Source organism: Oncorhynchus keta, chromosome 6 (genome assembly GCF_023373465.1).
Source record: "Oncorhynchus keta strain PuntledgeMale-10-30-2019 chromosome 6, Oket_V2, whole genome shotgun sequence".
In the NCBI taxonomy this organism is placed as follows: domain Eukaryota; kingdom Metazoa; phylum Chordata; class Actinopteri; order Salmoniformes; family Salmonidae; genus Oncorhynchus; species Oncorhynchus keta.
The window spans coordinates 36,798,261-36,824,004 of NC_068426.1; the positions used below are offsets into that span (position 1 = coordinate 36,798,261).

At 44.0% G+C, this 25,744-nt stretch overlaps 1 protein-coding gene across 1 annotated transcript in view; it reads right to left on the reverse strand.

The window, feature by feature from the left end:
- LOC118385585 (synaptic vesicle glycoprotein 2C-like) overlaps positions 1-25,744 on the reverse strand; it is a 74,503-nt gene that overhangs the window by 15,751 nt on the left and 33,008 nt on the right. Inside the window, exons 3-4 of the mRNA XM_052521452.1 lie at positions 22,425-22,605; positions 7,600-7,751 (exon numbers count right to left, since the gene is read on the reverse strand). Coding sequence (XP_052377412.1) covers positions 7,600-7,751; positions 22,425-22,605 — 333 coding nt within the window. The remainder of the gene's footprint in view (positions 1-7,599; positions 7,752-22,424; positions 22,606-25,744) is intronic.

Sequence of the window (25,744 nt, forward strand, 5' to 3'; positions counted from 1 at the left end):
CCACAAGGAGTCGCTAGAGCGCGATGAGCCAAGTAAAGCACGACCGGCCAAACCCTCCCAAAACCCGGATGACACTGGGCCAATTGTGTGCCGCCCTACTGGACTCCCGATCACGTCCGGTTGTGACACTCCCTGGGTCGAATCCAGGTCTGTAGAAACGCCTCCAGCACTGCGATGCAGTGCCTTAGATTGCTGCGCCACTTGGGAGGCCCTTCAGTTAGTTTTAACAGTGTTCAGGTAGGCTACTGTGGCTATTTGATCATAATGTAGACCTGTACCAGAGTGGCCTACCATCAAAAACAATGGAGAAAATGCATTTTATCGTGGAAATAGTTGTTCTATCATTTAGCCTACAGTAGCAGCCAATGTGTAGTGTTCAATGAAGGTCTACATTCCATGCAGGGCTTGACATTAACCTGTTTCTCCACTTGTCCTTAAAACAAGGAGGTGACTGAAATGTTATTGTTTTGTTTGACACAAGAAACCACTTTACAAAACAATAAAATGCATCATTATTCCCATAGCATTATAACAGAGAATCAGGCAAATGATGCTACCCTCTGCCTACTGGCTAATTAGCTTTTTCAAGCCTGTCTCAAAACACAATATCAAAACAAACAAAAAAAGCTCTTTACATGACTATCTTTTCATGTCTAGAAATGCAGACAAATTGTGCTCTTGTAGGAAGCAATCACTACCCCATTGCTGACTACAAATGATCTATAACTGGTCTAATAACTCACTAACGAGCAAAGGATATGACTGTCGTTTTGATCTCAAAACCAGCGCATCTACTCACAACCGCTCATAGTATAAACACAGTCCAGTTCAAAGTAAATGGCACAGATCCATTTATGGCAATGGTCTATTTGCATATAGGCCAACTGCAGCTCTGATTGGTTATGGCGCACTGGTCTGTGTGGAGTAAGGGCGTGAGTCGTGCCTGTCAATGCAATATAAACCTACTCTGACGTGTTCTGCCTACATCAACATCTCTTGCATAGTTTGTTTTGTTTCGGTATGATGCATTGAAAGTGGCTAATATTGCATTGATTCGATCACAATTCCCACAGTAAAGGGAACAGTTGATAGTGTTAACTAATGAGGAAAATGTATTCTGCAGAGCAGTCCCAGGGGAGCTGCGCGCAAGCGCACACAGGCAGTTTAGAGGGAACATTGCGTCACGACATAAACACCCATGCAGATACACAAAAGGCACACAGAGGCAACTCTCCCGCACCCAGACACGCTTACTCTCCCGCACACAAACACATGGGTAGACACAAATCATTTCGAGTAGTTAGATACACATAAGATTAGCATTTATGCACATTATTCTATTGACATTTTATTTGATCTCGAAAATGTTTTACTTATTTATTACTCGCTTTATATGTACTTAAATGTTGTCCATACTGTATGTACACACCACATACAGCAATTATGTTCCAGACTCTGCTCATTCTGATATGTCTTAATTTCTTGTCTCTTCTTCTTCTATTATTATTTTTATGAATATGTAATTATAAATATATATACAGTATCAGTCAACATTTTAGACACACCTAGTCATTCACGGGTTTTTCTTTATTTTTACTATTTTCTACATTGTAAAATAATAGTGAAGAGATCAAAACTATGAAATAACACATATGGAATCATTTAGTAACCAAAAAAGTATTAAACACATCAAAATATATTTTAGATTTTAGATTCTTCAAAATAGCCACCATTTGCTTTGATGACAGCTTTGCACTCTCTTGACATTCTCTCAACCAGCTTCACCTGGAATGCTTTTCCAACAGTCTTGAAGGAGTTCCCACATATGCTGAGCTTTGTTGGCTGCTTTTCCTTCACTCTGCGGTCCAACTCATCCCAAAACATCTCAATAGGGTTGAGGTCGGATGATTGTGGAGACCAGGTCATCTGATGCAGCACTCCATCACTCTCATTATTGGTCAAATAGCCCTTACACAGCCTGGATGTGTGTTGGGTCATTGTCATGTTGAAAAACAAATAATAGTCCCACTAAGCGCAAACCAGATAGGATGGCGTATCGCTGCAGAATGCTGTGGTAGCCATTCTGGTTACGTGTGCCTTGAATTCTAAATAAATCACAGTGTGTCAACAGCAAAGCGTCATCACACCTGCTCCTCCATGCTTCACGGTGGGGACCACACATGCAGTGATCATCCGTTCACCTACTCTGCGTCTCACAAAGACACAGCGGTTGGAACCAAAAATCTCAAATTTGGACCCAACAGACCAAAGGACAGATTTTCATCGGTCTAATGTCCATTGCTCGTGGTTCTTGGCCCAAACAATTAGCTTTTTCTTATTGGTGTCCTTTAGTAGTGGTTTCTTTAAAGCAATTGGACCATGGGGTCCTGATTCACGCAGTGTTCTCTGAACAGTTGATGTTGAGATGTGTCTGTTACTTTATTTAGGCTGCCATTTCTGAGGCTGGTAACTCTAATGAACTTCTCCTCTGCAGCAGAGGTGACTCCGGGTCTTCCTTTCCTTTCCTGTGGCGGTCCTCATGAGAGCCAGTTTCATCATAGTGATTGATGGTTCTTGCGACCCCACTTGTTTCGGATTGACTGACCTTCATGTCTTAAAGTAATGATGGACTGTCATTTCTCTTTGCTTATTTGAGCTGTTCTGTTCCATAATCTGGAGTCTTTTACCAAATAGGGCTATTGTCTGTGTTCCACCCCTACCTTGTCACAACCCAACTGATTGGCTCAAGCGCATAAAGAAGGAAAGAAATTCCACAAATTAACTCTTAATAAGGCACACCTGTTAATTGAAATGCATTCCATGAAACTGATTGAGAGAATGCCAAGAGTGTGCAAAGCTGTCATCCAGGAAAATTGTGGCTACTTTGAAGAATTTTGACTTGTTTAATACTTGTTTGGTTACTAAATGATTCCATATGTGTTATTCCATAGTTTTGATGTCTTCACTATTATTCTACAAAGTAGAAAATAGTAAAAATAAAGAAAAACCCTTGAATAAGTAGGTGTGTCCAATCTTTTGACTGGTACTGTATATTTTTTGTATTAGTATTGCACTGTTATACATTTACTGTACAGCTGGAGCTAGAAACACAAGCATTTCGCTGTATCTGCTTTAAAGGAGTAGTTCGCTATTTTACATCTTGATGTTAGAAGGTTCCTCGCCCTGAAAGTCGTCTACAGGCCAGGAGAAACTGTAATCCATTGTTCAGTTCAAGGGCGTAACTTTGTGTTGGATTTGGGGGGGGGGGGATTAGGGTCAATGGGTTTCCATTGTCAACACTGCTCTAGGGGGACCCGGCGGTACAGTATGCAGTCGGATCTCCCATGCCCCACAAGGGAGATTAAAAAAACATTAAAAAGCTGTGAAATTATTATTTCTGGTTAATTTTGAAGTGAAAATACATTTTTAAAAATGTGCTGTTAAATTGGTTAATATACTACAATCACAACGGAAGCACCAATATTTTTCTAGATTACTTTAAACTGTGTTCTTACTTTTAACAGTTCAGAAAGTCACCACCACAGCCCTTATTTAACTACATTTACATGTCAAAAAAACGATTATTCTATTTATGTACCCATCATTACGCTTGGCTAGTACATGGTCGTGAATAACTCATTTCTTATACCCAATTAACTTAAAAGGAGTCGAGGGAATCTGAGTCCACAAACTTCTTTACTTGGTTACACAATTTAATTGCAGTGTTAATTCATAAAATAATTCAGTGACAGTCAAACTACACTACATGACCAAAAATATGTGGACACCTGCTCGTCAAACATCTCATTCTAAAATCGTGGGCATTCATATGGAGTGTCCTCCCTTTGCTGCTCTAACAGCTTCCTCTCTCCACTCCATTCAGCCACAAGAGCATTAGTGAGGTCGGGCACTGATGCTGGGCGATTAGGCCTTTGGCTCGCAGTCAGTGTTCCAATTCATCCCAATGGTTTTTGATGGGGTTGAGGCCAGGGCTCTGCGCAGGCCAGTCAAGTTCTTCCACACAATTTCTGCATGGACCTCGCTTTGTGCACGGGGGCAATGTCATGCTGAAACAGAAAAGGGCCTTCCCCAAACTATTGCCACTTAACAAAGTCGACAAAAATAGGGCAAGAGTTGCTTTCCAAAGATCCGGGATTGTAACATAACATGGAAACATGGCCGAATACAAAACAGTGTAGTTATTCCCTCCGTAAGGCAATCAAATGAAACCAAATGAAATCAGAATCAGAAATGTAGGCAACAACATTTGGTATAGCACGTGGGCTAGAGTCAGCAAAGATGAGGAGTTGAGCTGATAGTTCCAATCCTGTGGGCAACTTAAATTGCTGTGCAACATGCTTTACCATTGCCTTATAACTCAAATTCCAAATCCTCACCTGATGACCTGTTATTCCTCTCCCTGTGCCTCAACATGGGCAGGCATCTCCCTCTACTAACTGTCCCTGACCCCCCTGTACTGTCAGTAAAGAGGGGGAATTGAACTGATAGGGCTTTATAACTCAACATTCTCACTTGATAACCTGTTCATCCTCTCCCTGCTTCAACATGGACGGTGCTCTCTCTCTCTCTATCTCATCTCACTCACTATATTGCTCTCTCTCACTCACTTTGAACCCAGCCATAATCATATGATCAACTATGATCTACTGCTGCTTATCTGAAACTGCAATTGAAAAGGCAAAGGGGAAGCTCCAGATACTGTGCTGGCTTTGGTCAAAGATTTTGTATTACCAACCCAAGATAGACCACAGCCTGTCATTTCCAACGGGAGCAAATGAATCACAGTGGGCAGAACAAGCAAAGAGGTGGGCAGAGCCAAACACGAGCTAGCGAGATCATATTGTTGCCACATTCTAGCATGTAATCACGTTTTTTTGTCTTTGGAACACCTACTCTGTGATGTGCAATAACCCAATTCGCCCTTTTACTCTTTCTAAAAAAAATGTTTTTTGTATTGAGATGTATTGAGATCAAATGTTTCATAGATGAGAAAATTTGCAGAATGTCGGGCAAAATCCATCTCGCTCCACCTTCTCCCACTGCTGGCCAATGCTGGCCACTGGGATTCCTCTCATCACCAAATTTGGTGATGAGTGGAAATACTGGCCGGATGCTTCAGATTTATACATCCAGTGAAACATCTGGCTCATTCTTCTATCTGTGCTTTGGAGCTAGCTTAGCTAGCTAATGTTAGCCTAGCAAAAATAGCCAACTTAGCATTGGGTCACTCGGTATAAAACAGTTTTTTACACAATCTTATCTCATCAGCAGTAGTTTGCTAGTTAAACAACAACATAGGAATACATTTATGAAATGTTCATGAACTTTTACTCGTTTGAAACTCTCAAAACATTTATACATTGGAGCGCTCATGAATATAGCTGCGCTACCTCTCCTCAGCAAACACCACAAAGAGAGAGAGAGAGAGTAGTGCTGTTGAACTGTTACTGCAGACCAAAGCAATACATTGGGCAGGCTGCCTCCTCATAAAATTAGAAACTGAGTCAATGTGGTGCAAAGCCACATAAAGCCATTAGCTAGCTGCCTGGCACTTTACAGTGGGGATGTTTTTCCAATCAAACTCATCATATTATATTATTGGGGGAGTTAAATGGACCTGTTTCTAATATTGGGGAGCGGGGAGTTTCAGTTTTTCTTTAAACAGCCATGACAAACTTCAGCTAACTTTAGGCCACCGCTAGCTAAAAATCTATGGAAGTGAAGGGTACATGTAAAAAAAAATACATATTTTAAAAAACGGCTAAATCACCTTTAGGTATCATCAAACCAAATATGGAGTTGACTTCAGGTGGTTTGGAAATGATATATTTTTTAAGATAACATGCCCACCGTCACTTTAGAGAAAAGTGAACCATGGATTACAGTTTCTCCTTGCTCATAAACTACCTCCAGGGTCAGTAGCCATCTAACATCATGTTGTAAAATAGTGAACTACTCCTTTAACATCTGCTAATCTGTGTACATGACAAATAAACCCTGATTAGATTTGCAATTTGAGTGTACAGTATACAGTAACCACAGACATGCACAGCTCCTCACAGACACACTTCACATACTAAACATTACGGCTGTGGAGGTTACGCCACGCCCCTCAACTTAATTCAGCAAACACACACACAGACACTGAGGTTTTCCAGGAAGAGAAGTCCTGCAGCCTCTGACCAGCAGCAGTCAATGAAGAGTCCACTGCGGCAGAACCTATGACACACACACGGCTGCTTCACACACACACACACACACACACACACACACACACACACACACACACACACACACACACACACACACACACACACACACACACACACACACACACACACACACACACACACACACACACACACACACACACACACACACACACACACACACCTGCTTCACACAGAGAGACAAAGGTGTTAACGGTGTGTGGTGCGTGTGTGAAGACATGTCGAGTGCTTTCTTATCTTCAACAGTCTTTTATAGTAAATCAATGACTTCACTGATAATTCTACACCTGCCTACACCCACACTACATTGCATACACCACCATGCATTCACCACACCTCTTCAATCACCCCCCTTCGTCTCTATCCTTCATTTGCTCTCCCTTTCTCTCTCTTCATTTTCCTGTTCACGTTCTCCCTCGTCCATTCTCTCTCTCTCTCTCTCTCTCCCCCTGTCTCTCCCACTCTGCTTTTCTTTATCGATCTCCCTCTGTCTCTCCCCCTGTCTCTCTCTGTCTCTCTCTCTCTCTCCCCCTGTCTCTCCCACTCTGCTTTTCTTTATCGATCACCCTCTGTCCCTCCCTCCCTCGCTCTGCTTTTCTTTATCGATCTCCCTCTGTCCCTCCCCCTGTCTCTCCCCCTGTCTCTCTCTCTCTCTCTCTCCCACTCTGCTTTTCTTTATCGATCTCCCTCTGTCCCCCCCCTGTCTCTCCCCCTGTCTCTCTCTCTCTCTCTCCCACTCTGCTTTTCTTTATCGATCACCCTCTGTCCCTCCCTCCCTCGCTCTGCTTTTCTTTATCGATCTCCCTCTGTCCCTCCCCCTGTCTCTCTCTCTCTCCCACTCTGCTTTTCTTTATCGATCTCCCTCTGTCCCTCCCCCTGTCTCTCCCCCTGTCTCTCTCTCTCTCTCTCTCCCACTCTGCTTTTCTTTATCGATCTCCCTCTGTCTCACCCTCCCTCGCTCTGTTTTTCCTTCACCCTTTAAATATCCCTGACACCGTCCACATAAATCATCTTCACTTATCCACTTCTCCTTCCCTCTTGCTTCTTCTTTCCTTCCTTTTCCTCTTTTCATTCCTCTCCGTCTCTCCTTCTCTTTTCTAACTGTTGGACCTCTCTCCTCTATTCTGTCCTTTCTTTCTCTAATCCCCCCTCGTTCTCTCTTTCTTCCCTCTTCTCTCGCTTTGGTTGCTGTTAAATATACTTGTTAAGGATACGGGTTGCAGCCCGTTCAGGCCTATTTGTCACGTGACAAATGTAACTTGCCGTAGAACGGTTATTATTGGAGAACTAAGTGAGTCACTCAGATAATCCTGCACCTGATAGGAGGACAGGGCTGTCAGTCACTCACCGTAGTGTGGTATGATGAGCCAGGCCATGGCCGAGGCGTAGATCCCTCCTATCATCCAGAACATGCAGAGCCAGCTCAGGTGCTCTCCTCTCTTCTCCCTCGCCAGGAACTCAGCAAAGTAGGGGAACACGATGGGCACAGCCCCACCAATCCTGCACAAGGACATGGGAAATATAGTCAGCACTATATGGACAAATTAATTGCAAAACATAGGGTCCATTTTTGGAGTGCCCCTTTTGTCCTTTTTGTCTGGTCATTGGTGTTGTATGTGTGTTTGTGTGAGCAGTTCGGGAAACATGGCTGCTCTCATCTAACGCAATGGGACTGAGCCTGGAGAGAGAAGCAGAAAGACACAACAAGAGAAATAAAGAGTTAGAGAGAGCAATAGAGAGAGAGCAATAGAGAGAGAGCAATAGAGAGAGAGCAATAGACAGACAGACAGACAGACAGACAGACAGACAGACAGACAGACAGACAGACAGACAGACAGACAGACGAGTGCGAGCAAGCAAGAGAGAGAGAGAGATCGGGATCTGGTGGATGACAAAATCAATAGGCCATCAGAGGAACCTGCAGTTAGCATCCACACAGCCTTTCATCTGGTCCCATTGGGAACACAGTACGACAGACATCAAACTATTAATAGATGACTATTTATCCGCAGAGGTGTAAAGTACTTAGGTAAAACTACAGTAAAGTACTACTTAAGTCATTTTTGGGGGTATCTCTACTTTACTTTACTATTCATATTTTTAACAACTTTTACTTCACTACATTCCTAAAGAAAATAATGTCCATTTTACTCCATACATTTGCCCTGATACCCAAAAGTACTTGTTACATTTTGAATGCTTAGGAGAGCAGGAAAATGGTCCACTTTACGTACTTATCAAGAGAACATCCCTGGTCATCCCTACTGCCTCTGATCTGGAGGACTCACTAAACAGAGAACATCCCTGGTCATCCCTACTGCCTCTGATCTGGAGGACTCACTAAACAGAGAACATCCCTGGTCATCCCTACTGCCTCTGATCTGGAGGACTCACTAAACAGAGAACATCCCTGGTCATCCCTACTGCCTCTGATCTGGAGGACTCACTAAACAGAGAACATCCCTGGTCATCCCTACTGCTTCTGATCTGGAGGACTCACTAAACAGAGAACATCCCTGGTCATCCCTACTGCCTCTGATCTGGAGGACTCACTAAACAGAGAACATCCCTGGTCATCCCTACTGCCTCTGATCTGGAGGACTCACTAAACAGAGAACATCCCTGGTCTTCCCTACTGCCTCTGATCTGGAGGACTCACTAAACAGAGAACATCCCTGGTCATCCCTACTGCCTCTGATCTGGAGGACTCACTAAACAGAGAACATCCCTGGTCATCCCTACTGCCTCTGATCTGGAGGACTCACTAAACAGAGAACATCCCTGGTTTTCCCTACTGCCTCTGATCTGGAGGACTCACTAAACAGAGAACATCCCTGGTCATCCCTACTGCCTCTGATCTGGAGGACTCACTAAACAGAGAACATCCCTGGTCATCCCTACTGCCTCTGATCTGGAGGACTCACTAAACAGAGAACATCCCTGGTCATCCCTACTGCCTCTGATCTGGAGGACTCACTAAACAGAGAACATCCCTGGTCATCCCTACTGCCTCTGATCTGGAGGACTCACTAAACAGAGAACATCCCTGGTCATCCCTACTGCCTCTGATCTGGAGGACTCACTAAACAGAGAACATCCCTGGTCTTCCCTACTGCCTCTGATCTGGAGGACTCACTAAACAGAGAACATCCCTGGTCATCCCTACTGCCTCTGATCTGGAGGACTCACTAAACAGAGAACATCCCTGGTCATCCCTACTGTCTCTGATCTGGAGGACTCACTAAACAGAGAACATCCCTGGTCATCCCTACTGCCTCTGATCTGGAGGACTCACTAAACAGAGAACATCCCTGGTCATCCCTACTGCCTCTGATCTGGAGGACTCACTAAACAGAGAACATCCCTGGTCATCCCTACTGCCTCTGATCTGGAGGACTCACTAAACAGAGAACATCCCTGGTCATCCCTACTGCCTCTGATCTGGAGGACTCACTAAACAGAGAACATCCCTGGTCATCCCTACTGTCTCTGATCTGGAGGACTCACTAAACAGAGAACATACCTGGTCATCCCTACTGCCTCTGATCTGGAGGACTCACTAAACAGAGAACATCCCTGGTCATCCCTACTGCCTCTGATCTGGAGGACTCACTAAACAGAGAACATCCCTGGTCATCCCTACTGCCTCTGATCTGGAGGACTCACTAAACAGAGAACATCCCTGGTCATCCCTACTGCCTCTGATCTGGAGGACTCACTAAACAGAGAACATCCCTGGTCATCCCTACTGTCTCTGATCTGGAGGACTCACTAAACAGAGAACATCCCTGGTCATCCCTACTGCCTCTGATCTGGAGGACTCACTAAACAGAGAACATCCCTGGTCATCCCTACTGCCTCTGATCTGGAGGACTCACTAAACAGAGAACATCCCTGGTCATCCCTACTGTCTCTGATCTGGAGGACTCACTAAACAGAGAACATCCCTGGTCATCCCTACTGCCTCTGATCTGGAGGACTCACTAAACAGAGAACATCCCTGGTCATCCCTACTGCCTCTGATCTGGAGGACCCACTAAACAGAGAACATCCCTGGTCATCCCTACTGCCTCTGATCTGGAGGACTCACTAAACAGAGAACATCCCTGGTCATCCCTACTGCCTCTGATCTGGAGGACTCACTAAACAGAGAACATCCCTGGTCATCCCTACTGTCTCTGATCTGGAGGACCCACTAAACAGAGAACATCCCTGGTCATCCCTACTGCCTCTGATCTGGAGGACTCACTAAACAGAGAACATCCCTGGTCATCCCTACTGTCTCTGATCTGGAGGACCCACTAAACAGAGAACATCCCTGGTCATCCCTACTGCCTCTGATCTGGAGGACTCACTAAACAGAGAACATCCCTGGTCATCCCTACTGCCTCTGATCTGGTGGACTCACTAAACAGAGAACATCCCTGGTCATCCCTACTGCCTCTGATCTGGAGGACTCACTAAACAGAGAACATCCCTGGTCATCCCTACTGCCTCTGATCTGGAGGACTCACTAAACAGAGAACATCCCTGGTCATCCCTACTGTCTCTGATCTGGAGGACCCACTAAACAGAGAACATCCCTGGTCATCCCTACTGCCTCTGATCTGGAGGACTCACTAAACAGAGAACATCCCTGGTCATCCCTACTGTCTCTGATCTGGAGGACTCACTAAACAGAGAACATCCCTGGTCATCCCTACTGCCTCTGATCTGGAGGACCCACTAAACAGAGAACATCCCTGGTCATCCCTACTGTCTCTGATCTGGAGGACCCACTAAACAGAGAACATCCCTGGTCATCCCTACTGCCTCTGATCTGGAGGACCCACTAAACAGAGAACATCCCTGGTCATCCCTACTGCCTCTGATCTGGAGGACCCACTAAACAGAGAACATCCCTGGTCATCCCTACTGCCTCTGATCTGGAGGACTCACTAAACAGAGAACATTCCTGGTCATCCCTACTGCCTCTGATCTGGAGGACTCACTAAACAGAGAACATCCCTGGTCATCCCTACTGTCTCTGATCTGGAGGACCCACTAAACAGAGAACATCCCTGGTCATCCCTACTGCCTCTGATCTGGAGGACTCACTAAACAGAGAACATCCCTGGTCATCCCTACTGTCTCTGATCTGGAGGACCACTAAACAGAGAACATCCCTGGTCATCCCTACTGCCTCTGATCTGGAGGACTCACTAAACAGAGAACATCCCTGGTCATCCCTACTGTCTCTGATCTGGCGGACTCACTAAACAGAGAACATCCCTGGTCATCCCTACTGTCTCTGATCTGGAGGACTCACTAAACAGAGAACATCCCTGGTCATCCCTACTGTCTCTGATCTGGAGGACTCACTAAACAGAGAACATCCCTGGTCATCCCTACTGTCTCTGATCTGGTGGACTCACTAAACAGAGAACATCCCTGGTCATCCCTACTGCCTCTGATCTGGAGGACTCACTAAACAGAGAACATCCCTGGTCATCCCTACTGTCTCTGATCTGGAGGACTCACTAAACAGAGAACATCCCTGGTCATCCCTACTGCCTCTGATCTGGAGGACTAAACAGAGAACATCCCTGGTCATCCCTACTGTCTCATCTAAACAGAGAACATCCCTGGTCATCCCTACTGTCTCTGATCTGGAGGACTCACTAAACAGAGAACATCCCTGGTCATCCCTACTGCCTCTGATCTGGAGGACTCACTAAACAGAGAACATCCCTGGTCATCCCTACTGCCTCTGATCTGGAGGACTCACTAAACAGAGAACATCCCTGGTCATCCCTACTGCCTCTGATCTGGAGGACCCACTAAACAGAGAACATCCCTGGTCATCCCTACTGCCTCTAATCTGGAGGACCCACTAAACAGAGAACATCCCTGGTCATCCCTACTGTCTCTGATCTGGAGGACTCACTAAACAGAGAACATCCCTGGTCATCCCTACTGTCTCTGATCTGGAGGACTCACTAAACAGAACATCCCTGGTCATCCCTACTGCCTCTGATCTGGAGGACTCACTAAACAGAGAACATCCCTGGTCATCCCTACTGCCTCTGATCTGGAGGACTCACTAAACAGAGAACATCCCTGGTCATCCCTACTGCCTCTGATCTGGAGGACCCACTAAACAGAGAACATCCCTGGTCATCCCTACTGCCTCTGATCTGGAGGACCCACTAAACAGAGAACATCCCTGGTCATCCCTACTGCCTCTGATCTGGAGGACTCACTAAACAGAGAACATCCCTGGTCATCCCTACTGTCTCTGATCTGGAGGACTCACTAAACAGAGAACATCCCTGGTCATCCCTACTGCCTCTGATCTGGAGGACCCACTAAACAGAGAACATCCCTGGTCATCCCTACTGCCTCTGATCTGGAGGACTCACTAAACAGAGAACATCCCTGGTCATCCCTACTGCCTCTGATCTGGAGGACTCACTAAACAGAGAACATCCCTGGTCATCCCTACTGCCTCTGATCTGGAGGACTCACTAAACAGAGAACATCCCTGGTCGTCCCTACTGCCTCTGATCTGGAGGACTCACTAAACAGAGAACATCCCTGGTCATCCCTACTGCCTCTGATCTGGAGGACTCACTAAACAGAGAACATCCCTGGTCGTCCCTACTGCCTCTGATCTGGAGGACTCACTAAACAGAGAACATCCCTGGTCATCCCTACTGCCTCTGATCTGGAGGACTCACTAAACAGAGAACATCCCTGGTCATCCCTACTGCCTCTGATCTGGAGGACTCACTAAACAGAGAACATCCCTGGTCATCCCTACTGCCTCTGATCTGGAGGACTCACTAAACAGAGAACATCCCTGGTCGTCCCTACTGCCTCTGATCTGGAGGACTCACTAAACAGAGAACATCCCTGGTCATCCCTACTGTCTCTGATCTGGAGGACTCACTAAACAGAGAACATCCCTGGTCATCCCTACTGTCTCTGATCTGGAGGACTCACTAAACACATGCTTAGTTTGTAAATGATGTCTGAGTGTTGGAGTGTATAAAAAATAAAATAAACAAAAAAGTAGAGTCTGGTTTGCTTAATATAATACATTTTAAATTATTTATACTTTTACTTTGACATTTGATACTTAAGTATATTGTGGTGGTGAAATGACAAGATGTTATAATGCTGTTTTTGCATTGAATGGTTGTTTTATGCAACAGAATGGGGTTCGTAGAACTCTTATTGCGTCTGTGTGAACTGAGAGGAGCTTCTGAGATTTAACTCTGGCAACTGATTTATGATGCCTTAGGTGATAAACCTAAGGAGCCACATTCAAATAATGTGAGGAAGATGACTCCAGTCTGACTTAGCATGCAATTCAAATCAAATCAAATTCAATTGTATTGGTCACATACACATGGTTAGCAGATGTTAATGCGAGTGTTGCGAAATGCTTGCGCTTCTAATTCCGACCATGGAGTAATATCTAACAAGGAATCGAACAATTTCACAACAACTACCTTATACACACAAGTGTAAAGGAATGAATATGTACATAACAATATATGAATGAGTGATGGCTGAACGGCAAGATGCAGTAGATGGTATAGAGTGCAGTATATACATATGAGATGAGTACTGTAGGGTATGTAAACATTATATAAAGTGGCATTGTTTAAAGTGGCTAGTGATACATGTATTACATCCCATTTGTAATTTTTAAAGTGGCTAGATATTGAGTCAGTATGTTGGCAGCCGCCACTCAATGTTAGTGATGGCTGTTTAACAGTCTGATGGCCTTGAGATAGAAGCTGTTTTTCAGTCTCTCGGTCCCAGCTTCGATGCACCTGTACTGACCTCGCCTTCTGGATGATAGCAGGGTGAACAGGCAGTGGCTGATGATCTTTTGGTGGTTGTTGTCCTTACAGTCATGTGTGCATCATTCTACGTTTTGGCCTTCCTGTGACAACTGAGCCACAGAAGGACCAGGTGGTGTAGGTGTCCTGGGGGGCAGGTAGTTTGCCCCCGGTGATGCGTTGTGCAGACCTCACAACCCTCTGGAGAGCCTTACGGTTGTGGAAGGAGCGGTTGCCGTACCAGGCGGTGATACAGCCCGACAGGATGCTCTCAATTGTGCATCTGTAAAAGTTTGTGAGTGTTTTTGGTGACAAGCTGAATTTCTTCAGCCTCCTGAGGTTGAAGAGGCGCTGCTGCGCCTTCTTCACCACGCCGTCTGTGTGGGTGGACCATTTCAGTTGGTCCTTGATGTGTATGCTGAGGAACTTTCCACCTTCTCCACTACTGTCCCGTCGACGTGGATAGGGGGCTGCTCCCTCTGCTGTTTCCTGAAGTTTCCTACCCTCACCACCTGGGGGGCGGACCGTCAGGAAGTCCAGGGACCAGTTGCACAGGGCGGGGTTGAGACCCAGGGTCTCGAGCTTAATGACGAGTTTGGAGGGTACTATGTTGTTAAATGCTGTGCTGTAGTCGATGAACAGCATTCTCACCTAGGTATTCCTCTTGTCCAGATGGTTTAGGGCAGTGTGCGGTGTGATTGAGATTGCGTCGTCTGTGGACCTATTGGGGCGGTAAGCAAATTGGAGTGGGTCTAGGGTGTCAGGTCGGGTGGAGGTGATATGGTCCTTGACTAGTCTCTCAAAGCACTTCATGATGCCGGAAGTGAGTGCTACGGGGCGATAGTCATTTAGGTCAGTTACCTTAGCTTTCTTGGGAACAGGACCAATGGTGGCCCTCTTGAAGCATGTTGAATTGGTGTTTGTATAATGGAAGGTACAAGGGAGAGATGGCTCGGGTTGAGAGGAACCTCATTTTGGGGGGCCAAATCCTGGTTTCCTTACATTTAGAACAGTCTTCACAGCAGATACTGTCTACTGTGAATTATTAATTTCTTTCATAGAAATCCAAACCTTTTGACCCATTGCACACATCAGTTGTTTGTCATGAACATCCAGGAGGATGGACTTTGCTATAAAATGCTGTGGCTTAGTCCTGGTGGTTGGGCTCTCCACGAATCACCTACGGGTGGGTCGTTGACGAGCTCCATTACTGCAGTAATTAAATAATTGTTTTGAAGAATTCTAAAAGTCTCTCCTTTCCTTAAAATAATCACCACGACAATATTTTTGCAATTACATTTACTTTTGATACTTAAGTATATTTAAAACCAAATACTTTTACTCAAGTCGTATTTTACTGGGTGACTCACTTTTACGTGAGTCATTTTCTATTGTAAGGTATATATTGATTTTTCCTGAAGTATCATTGGGTACTTTTTCCACCACTGTTTATCTGTCTATTTCTGCTGCTTTTGTTGTTAGGGTCTCTACTGATGGGTTTGTTCGGGAAGGGAACAAATGGAGACTTGAACCTGAAAGTTACTGTCGCGCCCTGACCATAGAGAGCTGTTTATTCTCTGTTGGTTAGTGACTAGGGTGGGTCATCTGGCTGATTAATGATTTATGTTGGCCTGGCATGGTTCCCAATCAGAGACAGCTGTTTATCGTTGTCTCTGATTGTTGGATAATATTTAGGTAGCCATTTTCCCCATTCTATTTTGTGGGATCTTGTCTACAGTTGGTTGCCTGTGTGCACATCAGTAGCGGCACGTTTCGGTTGTACTCGTTTTGTTTGGCGAGTTTCGTTTAATTAAAAATATGTGGAACTCTACGCACGCTGCGCCTTGGTCCAATCATTTCGACGATCGCGACAGTTACTTTCTTCTCTGTCTTATTGAGAATAGAGTGGAAGTGAGTATAAGCTACCTGTAAGTGTAGCAACTCTAGGCAAATGGTAGTAGATACCATTCCTCTGACAAGTAGTGGAAACCACCAGCTGGTGGCTATTGAAGAGATGAGAAGAGTCTTTCAATCAACATGGAAATAAAAGCCAGGTATTCTATTAGAACATGTTGACGATAAGTAGGTCTGGTAGACTGGAGCTGCAGTAAGGTGAAGTCTATGATACACACGCACAAACACACACAGGCTTACACACACAAATGCACTCACACACACACACAGCTGAGTGTAAATCTATTGTGTTTCTCTGTCCAAGTGAAAACCTGCTTTAGAAACAGTCCTATGATTTATGAAACAGTGCTGTCTCGGATTCAATTACAGTTACTTTCAATGTAAACCCACCGGAGAGCCAGGACAGGCTATGAATAATCATGTCCAACAATCACCAGCTAATCGTGCAGAGAGTGTATTAGCGAAGAGCAAAGGGCATATATTCTGTCAAAGTCTCTATATATCTGGTTATTCATCTTTTTGCAGACTTCCTTTCCATTTTGCAAAAGTCTGTACTTTGTATCAATGTCTCCATTTTCTTGTTTACAGTTTTCTTTAATCGCTAACAAGCACCGGTCAATACTGAAGCCATTTCTTCTTCAGTCTGCATTACCAACATGCATCGTGGCCAAACAGCTAATCTCACCTCCAAAACTCACTCAAACCACCAAAACACTTCATGCAAGTCTCAAAATAACCTTGTTCAACCATAACACTGACAACCATTATCACTCAGAAAGCATGCAACACACTGACCTAAAAAACCACTTCTCTTTGAAGTTTGAATGATTTTCACATAAATCAGTATTTCATTATAGAATAAGAATATCACCTTATCACTTTGACTGTACTAAAGTATATGTAACAAGAATGAATCAGGAATGCAGCGATTTGTGTCAATAGCCTTCATTTGTTCTATATCTTTGCATGCAGTAATTTAATTGTGAAAAATAAAAAGTTGAAACAAAAGACAAATTCCTGAAATGCCAGGGCTGCAATAATAATTTAAAAATAAATCATCAACATATATACATTTTAAGTATATATATAGTATAATCACTCATACAGTACAGTACTGTGAGGGTTCTAGTTCTCATCAACATGTCTAGTATAATCACTCATACTGTACAGTACTGTGAGGGATCTAGTTCTCATCAACATGTATAGTATAACACTCATACTGTACAGTACTGTGAGGGTTCGAGTTCTCATCAACATGTATAGTATAACACTCATACTGTACAGTACTGTGAGGTTCTAGTTCTCATCAACATGTATAGTATAATCACTCATACTGTACAGTACTGTGAGGGTTCTAGTTCTCATCAACATGTATAGTATAATCACTCATACTGTACAGTACTGTGAGGGTTCTAGTTCTCATCAACATGTATAGTATAATCACTCATACTGTACAGTACTGTGGGGGTTCTAGTTCTCTCTCTCCTGCATTTGGCCACAAGTTCTCATCAACATCACATCTTTTGTCGTCTCTGGCGATGCATCTTGGAAAGTATCTTCTGGAATGTCTCCACACCCCGCATTCATGTCCAGTGAGGACATCTGGTCATGTGGATGTTGGTCATAAACCTTCCACCTCCACGCAGAGAAAAACTCCTCTATGGGGTTTAGGAAGGGGGGAGTGTGGAGGCAGGAATAGTACTGACGTCCTGGGATGTGCAGCAAATCAGTCTGACTGCAGCAGAGTGGTGGAATGCCACGTTCCCCTACCTTCGTTGTGGGGGATAGTTTCTTGCCCCTCTCTCCTCCGCTGGCACAAGCCGATTATGCAGGTCATCCAGAACATAAATGAGCCTCTCTGAATTGTAGGGGCCAATGAGTGGTTTGTGTAACAGCAAACCATCATTGGACAGTGCTGCACACATTGTGATGTTAGCTCCTCTCTGGGCTGGGACATCCACGGTTGCTCTCTGTCCAATCACATTTCTTACCCTGCGGTGTGTTTTTGCCAGGTTGAATCCAGCTTCATCCACAAAGATGAAAGCCAGGCAAACTGCACATACTGTCATCTCCATTACTCTCTAAAATACAGTAAATACACAGATGTAGAGTCCTTTACATTATGTTTAGCTGGGTATGTACCCTGTTTGGTTATTAAACAGACATCTTAGCTGGACATATTGATAGTGTACAACTGCTTCATCCTTATTGTATGTTTCTCTAGAACTCCGGCAATTGTTGTGCCGACCGTATTCACATTCCCAACAGTGATATTGTCGGCCAGCACTCTGTCCCGAATTTCCCACAGTTTTATTTTATTGTTGCCATTTACCATGTCAACAATGGCAATTTCCTGCACATCTGATAATATTCTGCCTCTCCCTCCTGTGGGAGGCAACCTTTGGATCCTACTGAAAAAGACTAAACAAATCAATATATTTCAAAATGTCAGTACATGTAAAAATGTGAACATACTGTATTGTACTGTAATATGTAGTTCAATTATCATTGAAGGATGCACATCTCAGCTGTTGTTTTGCAGATAAATTTGTACTATTGATGCAACTGTTGAATGCTGCAGATTTGGTTGCACCCTTAAACCGGCCTCTCTCAAAGAGAGACCACGGTTTACAACATGGTCAATAATTGTGGCCCTTATCTCATCAGTGACCACCGCTCTTGGTCTTCCTCTCCTTTGTCCTCCACGCTGTCTCCCTCTCCCTGCCACTCTTCTTTCCCCACCAACCTGTCTCCCTCTCCCTGCCACTCTTCTTTCCCCACCAACCTGTCTCCCTCTCCCTGCCACTCTTCTTTCCCCACCAACCTGTCTCCCTCTCCCTGCCACTCTTCTTTCCCCACCAACCTGTCTCCCTCTCCCTGCCACTCTTCTTTCCCCACCAACCTGTCTCCCTCTCCCTGCCACTCTTCTTTCCCCACCAACCTGTCTCCCTCTCCCTGCCACTCTTCTTTCCCCACCAACCTGTCTCCCTCTCCCTGCCACTCTTCTTTCCCCACCAACCTGTCTCCCTCTCCCTGCCACTCTTCTTTCCCCACCAACCTGTCTCCCTCTCCCTGCCACTCTTCTTTCCCCACCAACCTGTCTCCCTCTCCCTGCCACTCTTCTTTCCCCACCAACCTGTCTCCCTCTCCCTGCCACTCTTCTTTCCCCACCAACCTGTCTCCCTCTCCCTGCCACTCTTCTTTCCCCACCAACCTGTCTCCCTCTCCCTGCCACTCTTCTTTCCCCACCAACCTGTCTCCCTCTCCCTGCCACTCTTCTTTCCCCACCAACCTGTCTCCCTCTCCCTGCCACTCTTCTTTCCCCACCAACCTGTCTCCCTCTCCCTGCCACTCTTCTTTCCCCACCAACCTGTCTCCCTCTCCCTGCCACTCTTCTTTCCCCACCAACCTGTCTCCCTCTCCCTGCCACTCTTCTTTCCCCACCAACCTGTCTCCCTCTCCCTGCCACTCTTCTTTCCCCACCAACCTGTCTCCCTCTCCCTGCCACTCTTCTTTCCCCACCAACCTGTCTCCCCTCCCTGCCACTCTTCTTTCCCCACCAACCTGTCTCCCTCTCCCTGCCACTCTTCTTTCCCCACCAACCTGTCTCCCTCTCCCTGACACTCTTCTTTCCCCACCAACCTGTCTCCCTCTCCCTGCCACTCTTCTTTCCCCACCAACCTGTCTCCCTCTCCCTGCCACTCTTTTTTCCCCACCAATCTGTCTTCCTTGATCCACGTTTCCAAGCTAAATCATTCCCGGAGCCGTCCTCTTTTGTCTGTTTGTTAACGAGACTAAAAACAGGACACATGGGTCGGCTTTCAGATTAAATCAGCTGTGTTCGTAATGATTCAATATTCTGCTGAAATGTTCTATATGTTTCAATCTCGTTACTGCAGAAATGCACGACATTTCCCATCATTCTGTTTTGAATGTGTTTTTAACCGTTTTGGAAAGAGTGTGTTAGCATTTTACAACAAGTGCTGCAAATATATAGTTTAGCAGGTGGTGGAGTCTGAATGAGAAAAGAGTTCATGGATTTTTGAGAATGTGGTCATTGGATGCATTTTGTGTGAAAGCAATGGAAAATGATTTACAGTTTGGTCCACATACACTTCTGTTTCGCTGACTGTGTGAAGAGTTTTGACAATGTGACTTCAGTTTTGACCAATACATCTTAGCAATGTTTTTTATTTTTATTTACTGAGGACAAAAAAAACAACTATTTTCCTTCCACTGTCAAAGTCTGACACATCTTGTGACCTATGAACCAACTTTTAATCAGTCATAAATCAGAAACTTAAGGACATTTAGTCTGCTGTGAATGTTTAGCTAACATTTGTGTTTCTCTCTGTCTCCCACTCAGGGGATGGGCTGATGCCAGACAGTTAGAAAAACCTCCTGTCCTGTTCTCTGACTTTGGAGGACTACACCCTTAGAGAAAAGGATTACAAAAGGGTTCTGCGGCTGTCCCCAGAGGGGAATTGTTTTTGGTTCCAGGTATAACCCTTTTTGGTAACATGTTCCAGTTAGAAACCTATATGGAAAGGGTTCTACATGGACCTCAAAAGAGTTCTACTTGGAACCAAAAAGGGTTCTCCTGTGGGGACAGCCAAAGAACCCTTTCAGGTATTAGATATCACCTTTTTTTCTATGAGTGTAGAGGCAGGGAGAAAGGGAGGGAGAAACAGAGAGAGAGATATAGAGAGCGATAAAGAGATATAGAGATATAGAGATATAGAGATTTAGAGATATAGAGAGATATAGAGAGATATATAGATGTATATAGATGTATATAGAGGTATATAGAGAAAGAGAGATATAGAGGTATATAGAGAAAGAGAGATATAGAGAGATATATAGAGAAAGAGAGATATAGAGAGATATATAGAAAGAGAGGATATATATAGAGAAAGAGAGATATAGAGAGATATAGATAGAGATATATAGATGTATATAGAGGTATATAGAGGTATATAGAGGTATATAGAGATAGTATATAGATAGAAAGATAGAAAGAGATATACAGAAAGATATATAGAGATATATAGATGTATATAGAGAGTATATAGAGGTGAGATTAGATAAAGGTATATAGAGAAAGTTTTAGAGATATAGAGAGATATAGAGATATATAGAGAGATATAGATGGGGGTATATAGAGTGATATATATAGTGATAAAGAGAAGAGAGATATAGAGAGATATAGAGAGATATATAGAGGTATATAGAGGTATATAGAGAAAGAGAGATATAGAGAGATATAGAGATATATAGAGAAAGAGAAAGAGAAGAGAGAGAGAGAGAGAGAGAGAGAGAGAGAGAGAGAGAGAGATAGATAGATAGATAGATAGATAGATAGATAGATAGATAGATAGATAGATAGATAGATAGATAGATAGAGTTACAGAAAGATAGAGAGATATAGACAGATATAGAGAGACATTGAGAGATTGAGATTAGATACATATATAGAGAGATAGAGTTTTAGAGAGCGAGAGAGAGATATAGAGCTATAGAGAGATATAGAGAGGCATGGGGTGATATAGAGAGACAGGGAGATATAGAGCGATATAGATATATAGAGTGATAAAGAGATAGAGAGAGATCTATATAGAGAGATATATAGAGATGCAGTGAGATAGAGAGAGATATCGAGATATAGAGAAATAGAGAAATACTGTTAATACTGAAAATGTACTGTTAATTTTTATTGTTTATTTCACTTTATATATTATCTACCTCACTTGCTGTGGCAATGTTAACACATGTTTTCCATGCCAATAAAGCCCTTGAATTGAATTGAAATAGAGAGATTTAGAGAGATATAGAGAGAGATAGAAATATAGAGAGATATACTGTAGAGTGATATAGCAATATATAGAGATATATAGAGAGAGATATAGAGAGATATACTGTAGAGAGAGATAGAGATATAGAGATAAATATAGCGATATATAGAGATATAGAGATTTAGAGAGAGATATAGAGATATATAGAGATTTAGAGATAGAGAGACTCTCAACCAAGTAGAACACAATGTCATCATGGAAGACTATTGGTGATGGAGAGTAATTCAAGAACAATTTAGTAGAACTTAATGGTGTTCTGGAAGAGCGAAGGGAAATGAACTGTTTTTCAAGACAGTGGCAAGCCACAATATAAAGGACTGTAATAGAGTAGAATAGAATAGAACAGTGTATAGTATAGTATAGTATAGTATAGTATAGTATAGTATAGTATAGTAGAATGGAATAGAACAGTGTATAGTATAGTATAGTATAGTATAGTATAGTATAGTATAGTAGAATGGAATAGAAAAGAACACAACAGAGTAGATAGAGTACAGTAGAGAAGAGTAGAGTATTTTAGAATAGTAGAATATAATAGAATATGATAGAACAGAAACAAATCAGACAACACTCACCCGAAGCCGGAGAGCATGCGGCAGAAGAGAAACATGCCGTACCCCTGGACGAAGGAGGAGAGGAAGGAGAAGAAGCCGTTGACCGACATAGCGATAAGCAGACACTGTTTACGGCCCACCTTGTCCGACAGACCCCCCCAGAAGAATGCCCCCATCATCATCCCCAGGTACACTATGCTGCCTGCAGAGAGGAGGGAGATGGAAAGAAAAGGACAGAGGGAGAGAGAAGGGGGAGGGAGGGGGTGGGTGGCAGGAAGAGAGGGCAGAGAATTAGGTTGGATGGATAAAAGGAGAGAGAATTTAAAAAAAAATGTATTTAGTGTTAACTTTTTACTTGACACTTCTAGATTTGCAGCAATTGAAAATGATCTGAACCATCTGGACCAAAATTGCTTTTCAGGCAAACTGCTGACTAGGGAGGACACACACACAGTCACACACAGAGAAGCCGGTGTGTCTCACACACAGCAACTGTATCAGTATCGCTGCATGTCTGACTGTATTAGTAGAGTCCAGAGCAGAAAGAGTGATGTGATTTAACCAGGCTTGTCATTTCCCAGTCATTGATAAACCACTGAGGGGTCACAGAGATCCAATCGATCTGATTTGCCTGGGGACCTGCAGACAGACAAACTTAATAAAGAACACAGAGGCAGCCATGAAGCTACAACACTAACTGAACCTCACTATGGAAGCCTCAACACTAACTGAACCTCACTATGGAAGCCTCAACACTAACTGAACCTCACTATGGAAGCCTCAACACTAACTGAACCTCACTATGGAAGCCTCAACACTAACTGAACCTCACTATGGAAGCCTCAACACTAACTGAACCTCACTATGGAAGCATCAACACTAACTGAACCGCACTATGGAAGCCTCAACACTAACTGAACCTCACTATGGAAGCCTCAACACTAACTGAACTTCACTATGGAAGCCTCAACACTAACTGAACCTCACTATGGAAGCCTCAACACTAACTGAACCTCACTATGGAAGCCTCAACACTAACTGAACCTCACTATGGAAGCCTCAACACTAACTGAACCTCACTATGGAAGCCTCAACACTAACTGAACCTCACTATGGAAGCCTCAACACTAACTGAACCTCACTATGGAAACCTCAACACTAACTAAACCTCACTATGGAAGACTCAACACTAACTAAACCTCACTATGGAATACTCAACACTAACTGAACCTCACTATGGAAGCCTCAACACTAACTAAACCTCACTATGGAAGCCTCAACACGAACTGAACCTCACTAACTGAACCTCACTATGGAAGCCTCGACACTAACTGAACCTCACTATGGAAGCCTCAACACTAACTGAACCTCACTAACTGAACCTCACTATGGAAGCCTCAACACTAACTGAACCTCATTATGGAAGCCTCAACACTAACTGAACCTCACTAACTGAACCTCACTATGGAAGCCTCAACACTAACTAAACCTCACTAACTGAACCTCACTATGGAAGCCTCAACACTAACTGAACCTCACTATGGAAGCCTCAACACTAACTGAACCTCACTAACTGAACCTCACTATGAAGCCTCAACACTAACTGAACCTCACTATGGAAGCCTCAACACTAACTGAACCTCACTATGGAAGCCTCAACACTAACTGAACCTCACTATGGAAGACTCAACACTAACTGAACTTCACTATGGAAGCCTCAACACTAACTGAACCTCACTATGGAAGCCTCAACACTAACTGAACCTCACTATGGAAGCCTCAACACTAACTGAACCTCACTATAGAAGCCTCAACACTAACTGAACCTCACTATGGAAGCCTCAACACTAACTGAATCTCACTATGGAAGCCTCAACACTAACTGAACCTCACTATGGAAGACTCAACACTAACTGAACCTCACTATGGAAGCCTCAACACTAACTGAACCTCACTATGGAAGCCTCAACACTAACTGAACCTCACTAACTGAACCTCACTATGGAAGCCTCAACACTAACTTAACCTCATTATGGAAGCCTCAACACTAACTGAACCTCACTAACTGAACCTCACTATGGAAGCCTCAACACTAACTGAACCTCACTAACTGAACCTCACTATGGAAGCCTCAACACTAACTGAACATCACTATGGAAGCCTCAACACTAACTAAACCTCACTAACTGAACCTCACTATGGAAGCCTCAACACTAACTGAACATCACTATGGAAGCCTCAACACTAACTGAACCTCACTAACTGAACCTCACTATGGAAGCCTCAACACTAACTAAACCACACTAACTGAACCTCACTATGGAAACCTCAACACTAACTGAACATCACTATGGAAGCCTCAACACTAACTAAACCTCACTAACTGAACCTCACTATGGAAGACTCAAAACTAACTGAACCTCACTATGGAAGCCTCAACACTAACTGAACCTTACTATGGAAGCCTCAACACTAACTGAATTTCAACGGTACTATGTTCTGACCACAGCATTTGATAAGCGAGCTTTGACTGACCTATAAACTATCAGATAAGGTTGTTTTTCCACAGGAAGTAAGTGTGATCTCTCTTCCAATCCCAGTGGACACTGGGAAATGGAGGCGGGTGGGGGGCAGTAAATAATCCACTTCACTCAGCCAGAGTCTAGATATGCTAATAAAAATGCTAATCTGTGTTTATGGGGAGAGGCGATCGTTCACAGATGCTGTGCCTCATCGCTGCCGGGAAGCCCAGAGCCCAGCCCCCTCTCTGTTTTTTAAAAATTGAACTAGGCAAGTCAGTTAAGAACAAATTCTTATTTACAAAGATGGCCTACCCCGGCCAAACCTTAACCCGGAGAACGCTGGGCCAATTGTGCGCCGCCTTATGGGACTCCCAATTTTGGTCGGTTGTGATACAGCCTGATATCGAACAAGTCTGTATTGACACCTCTAGCACTGAGATGCAGTGCTTTAGACCGCTGTGCCACTCGGGAGCAATGCCGAGACACAGTCCATGGTATCGGCCAACAATACCTCATTTACTTTATGACTCTCCACAGCTGGGCTGGTATCCGTCATAAAGGGGTGGGGAGGGGAAGGTTGGGGTGAGGAGGAGGGAAAAGTTAATTGGAGAGAGGGGAGTGTATAGTAAACAACCTTTTCCAGAAGAGGTGATTTCCTATAGGGTTCAACCAGGGGTCAGGGTGTAATCAAATCAAATCCAATTTTATTTGTCACATACACATGGTTAGCAGATGTTAATGCGAGTGTAGCGAAATGCTTGTGCTTCTAGTTCCGACAATGCAGTAATAACCAACAAGTAATCTAGCCAACAATTCCAA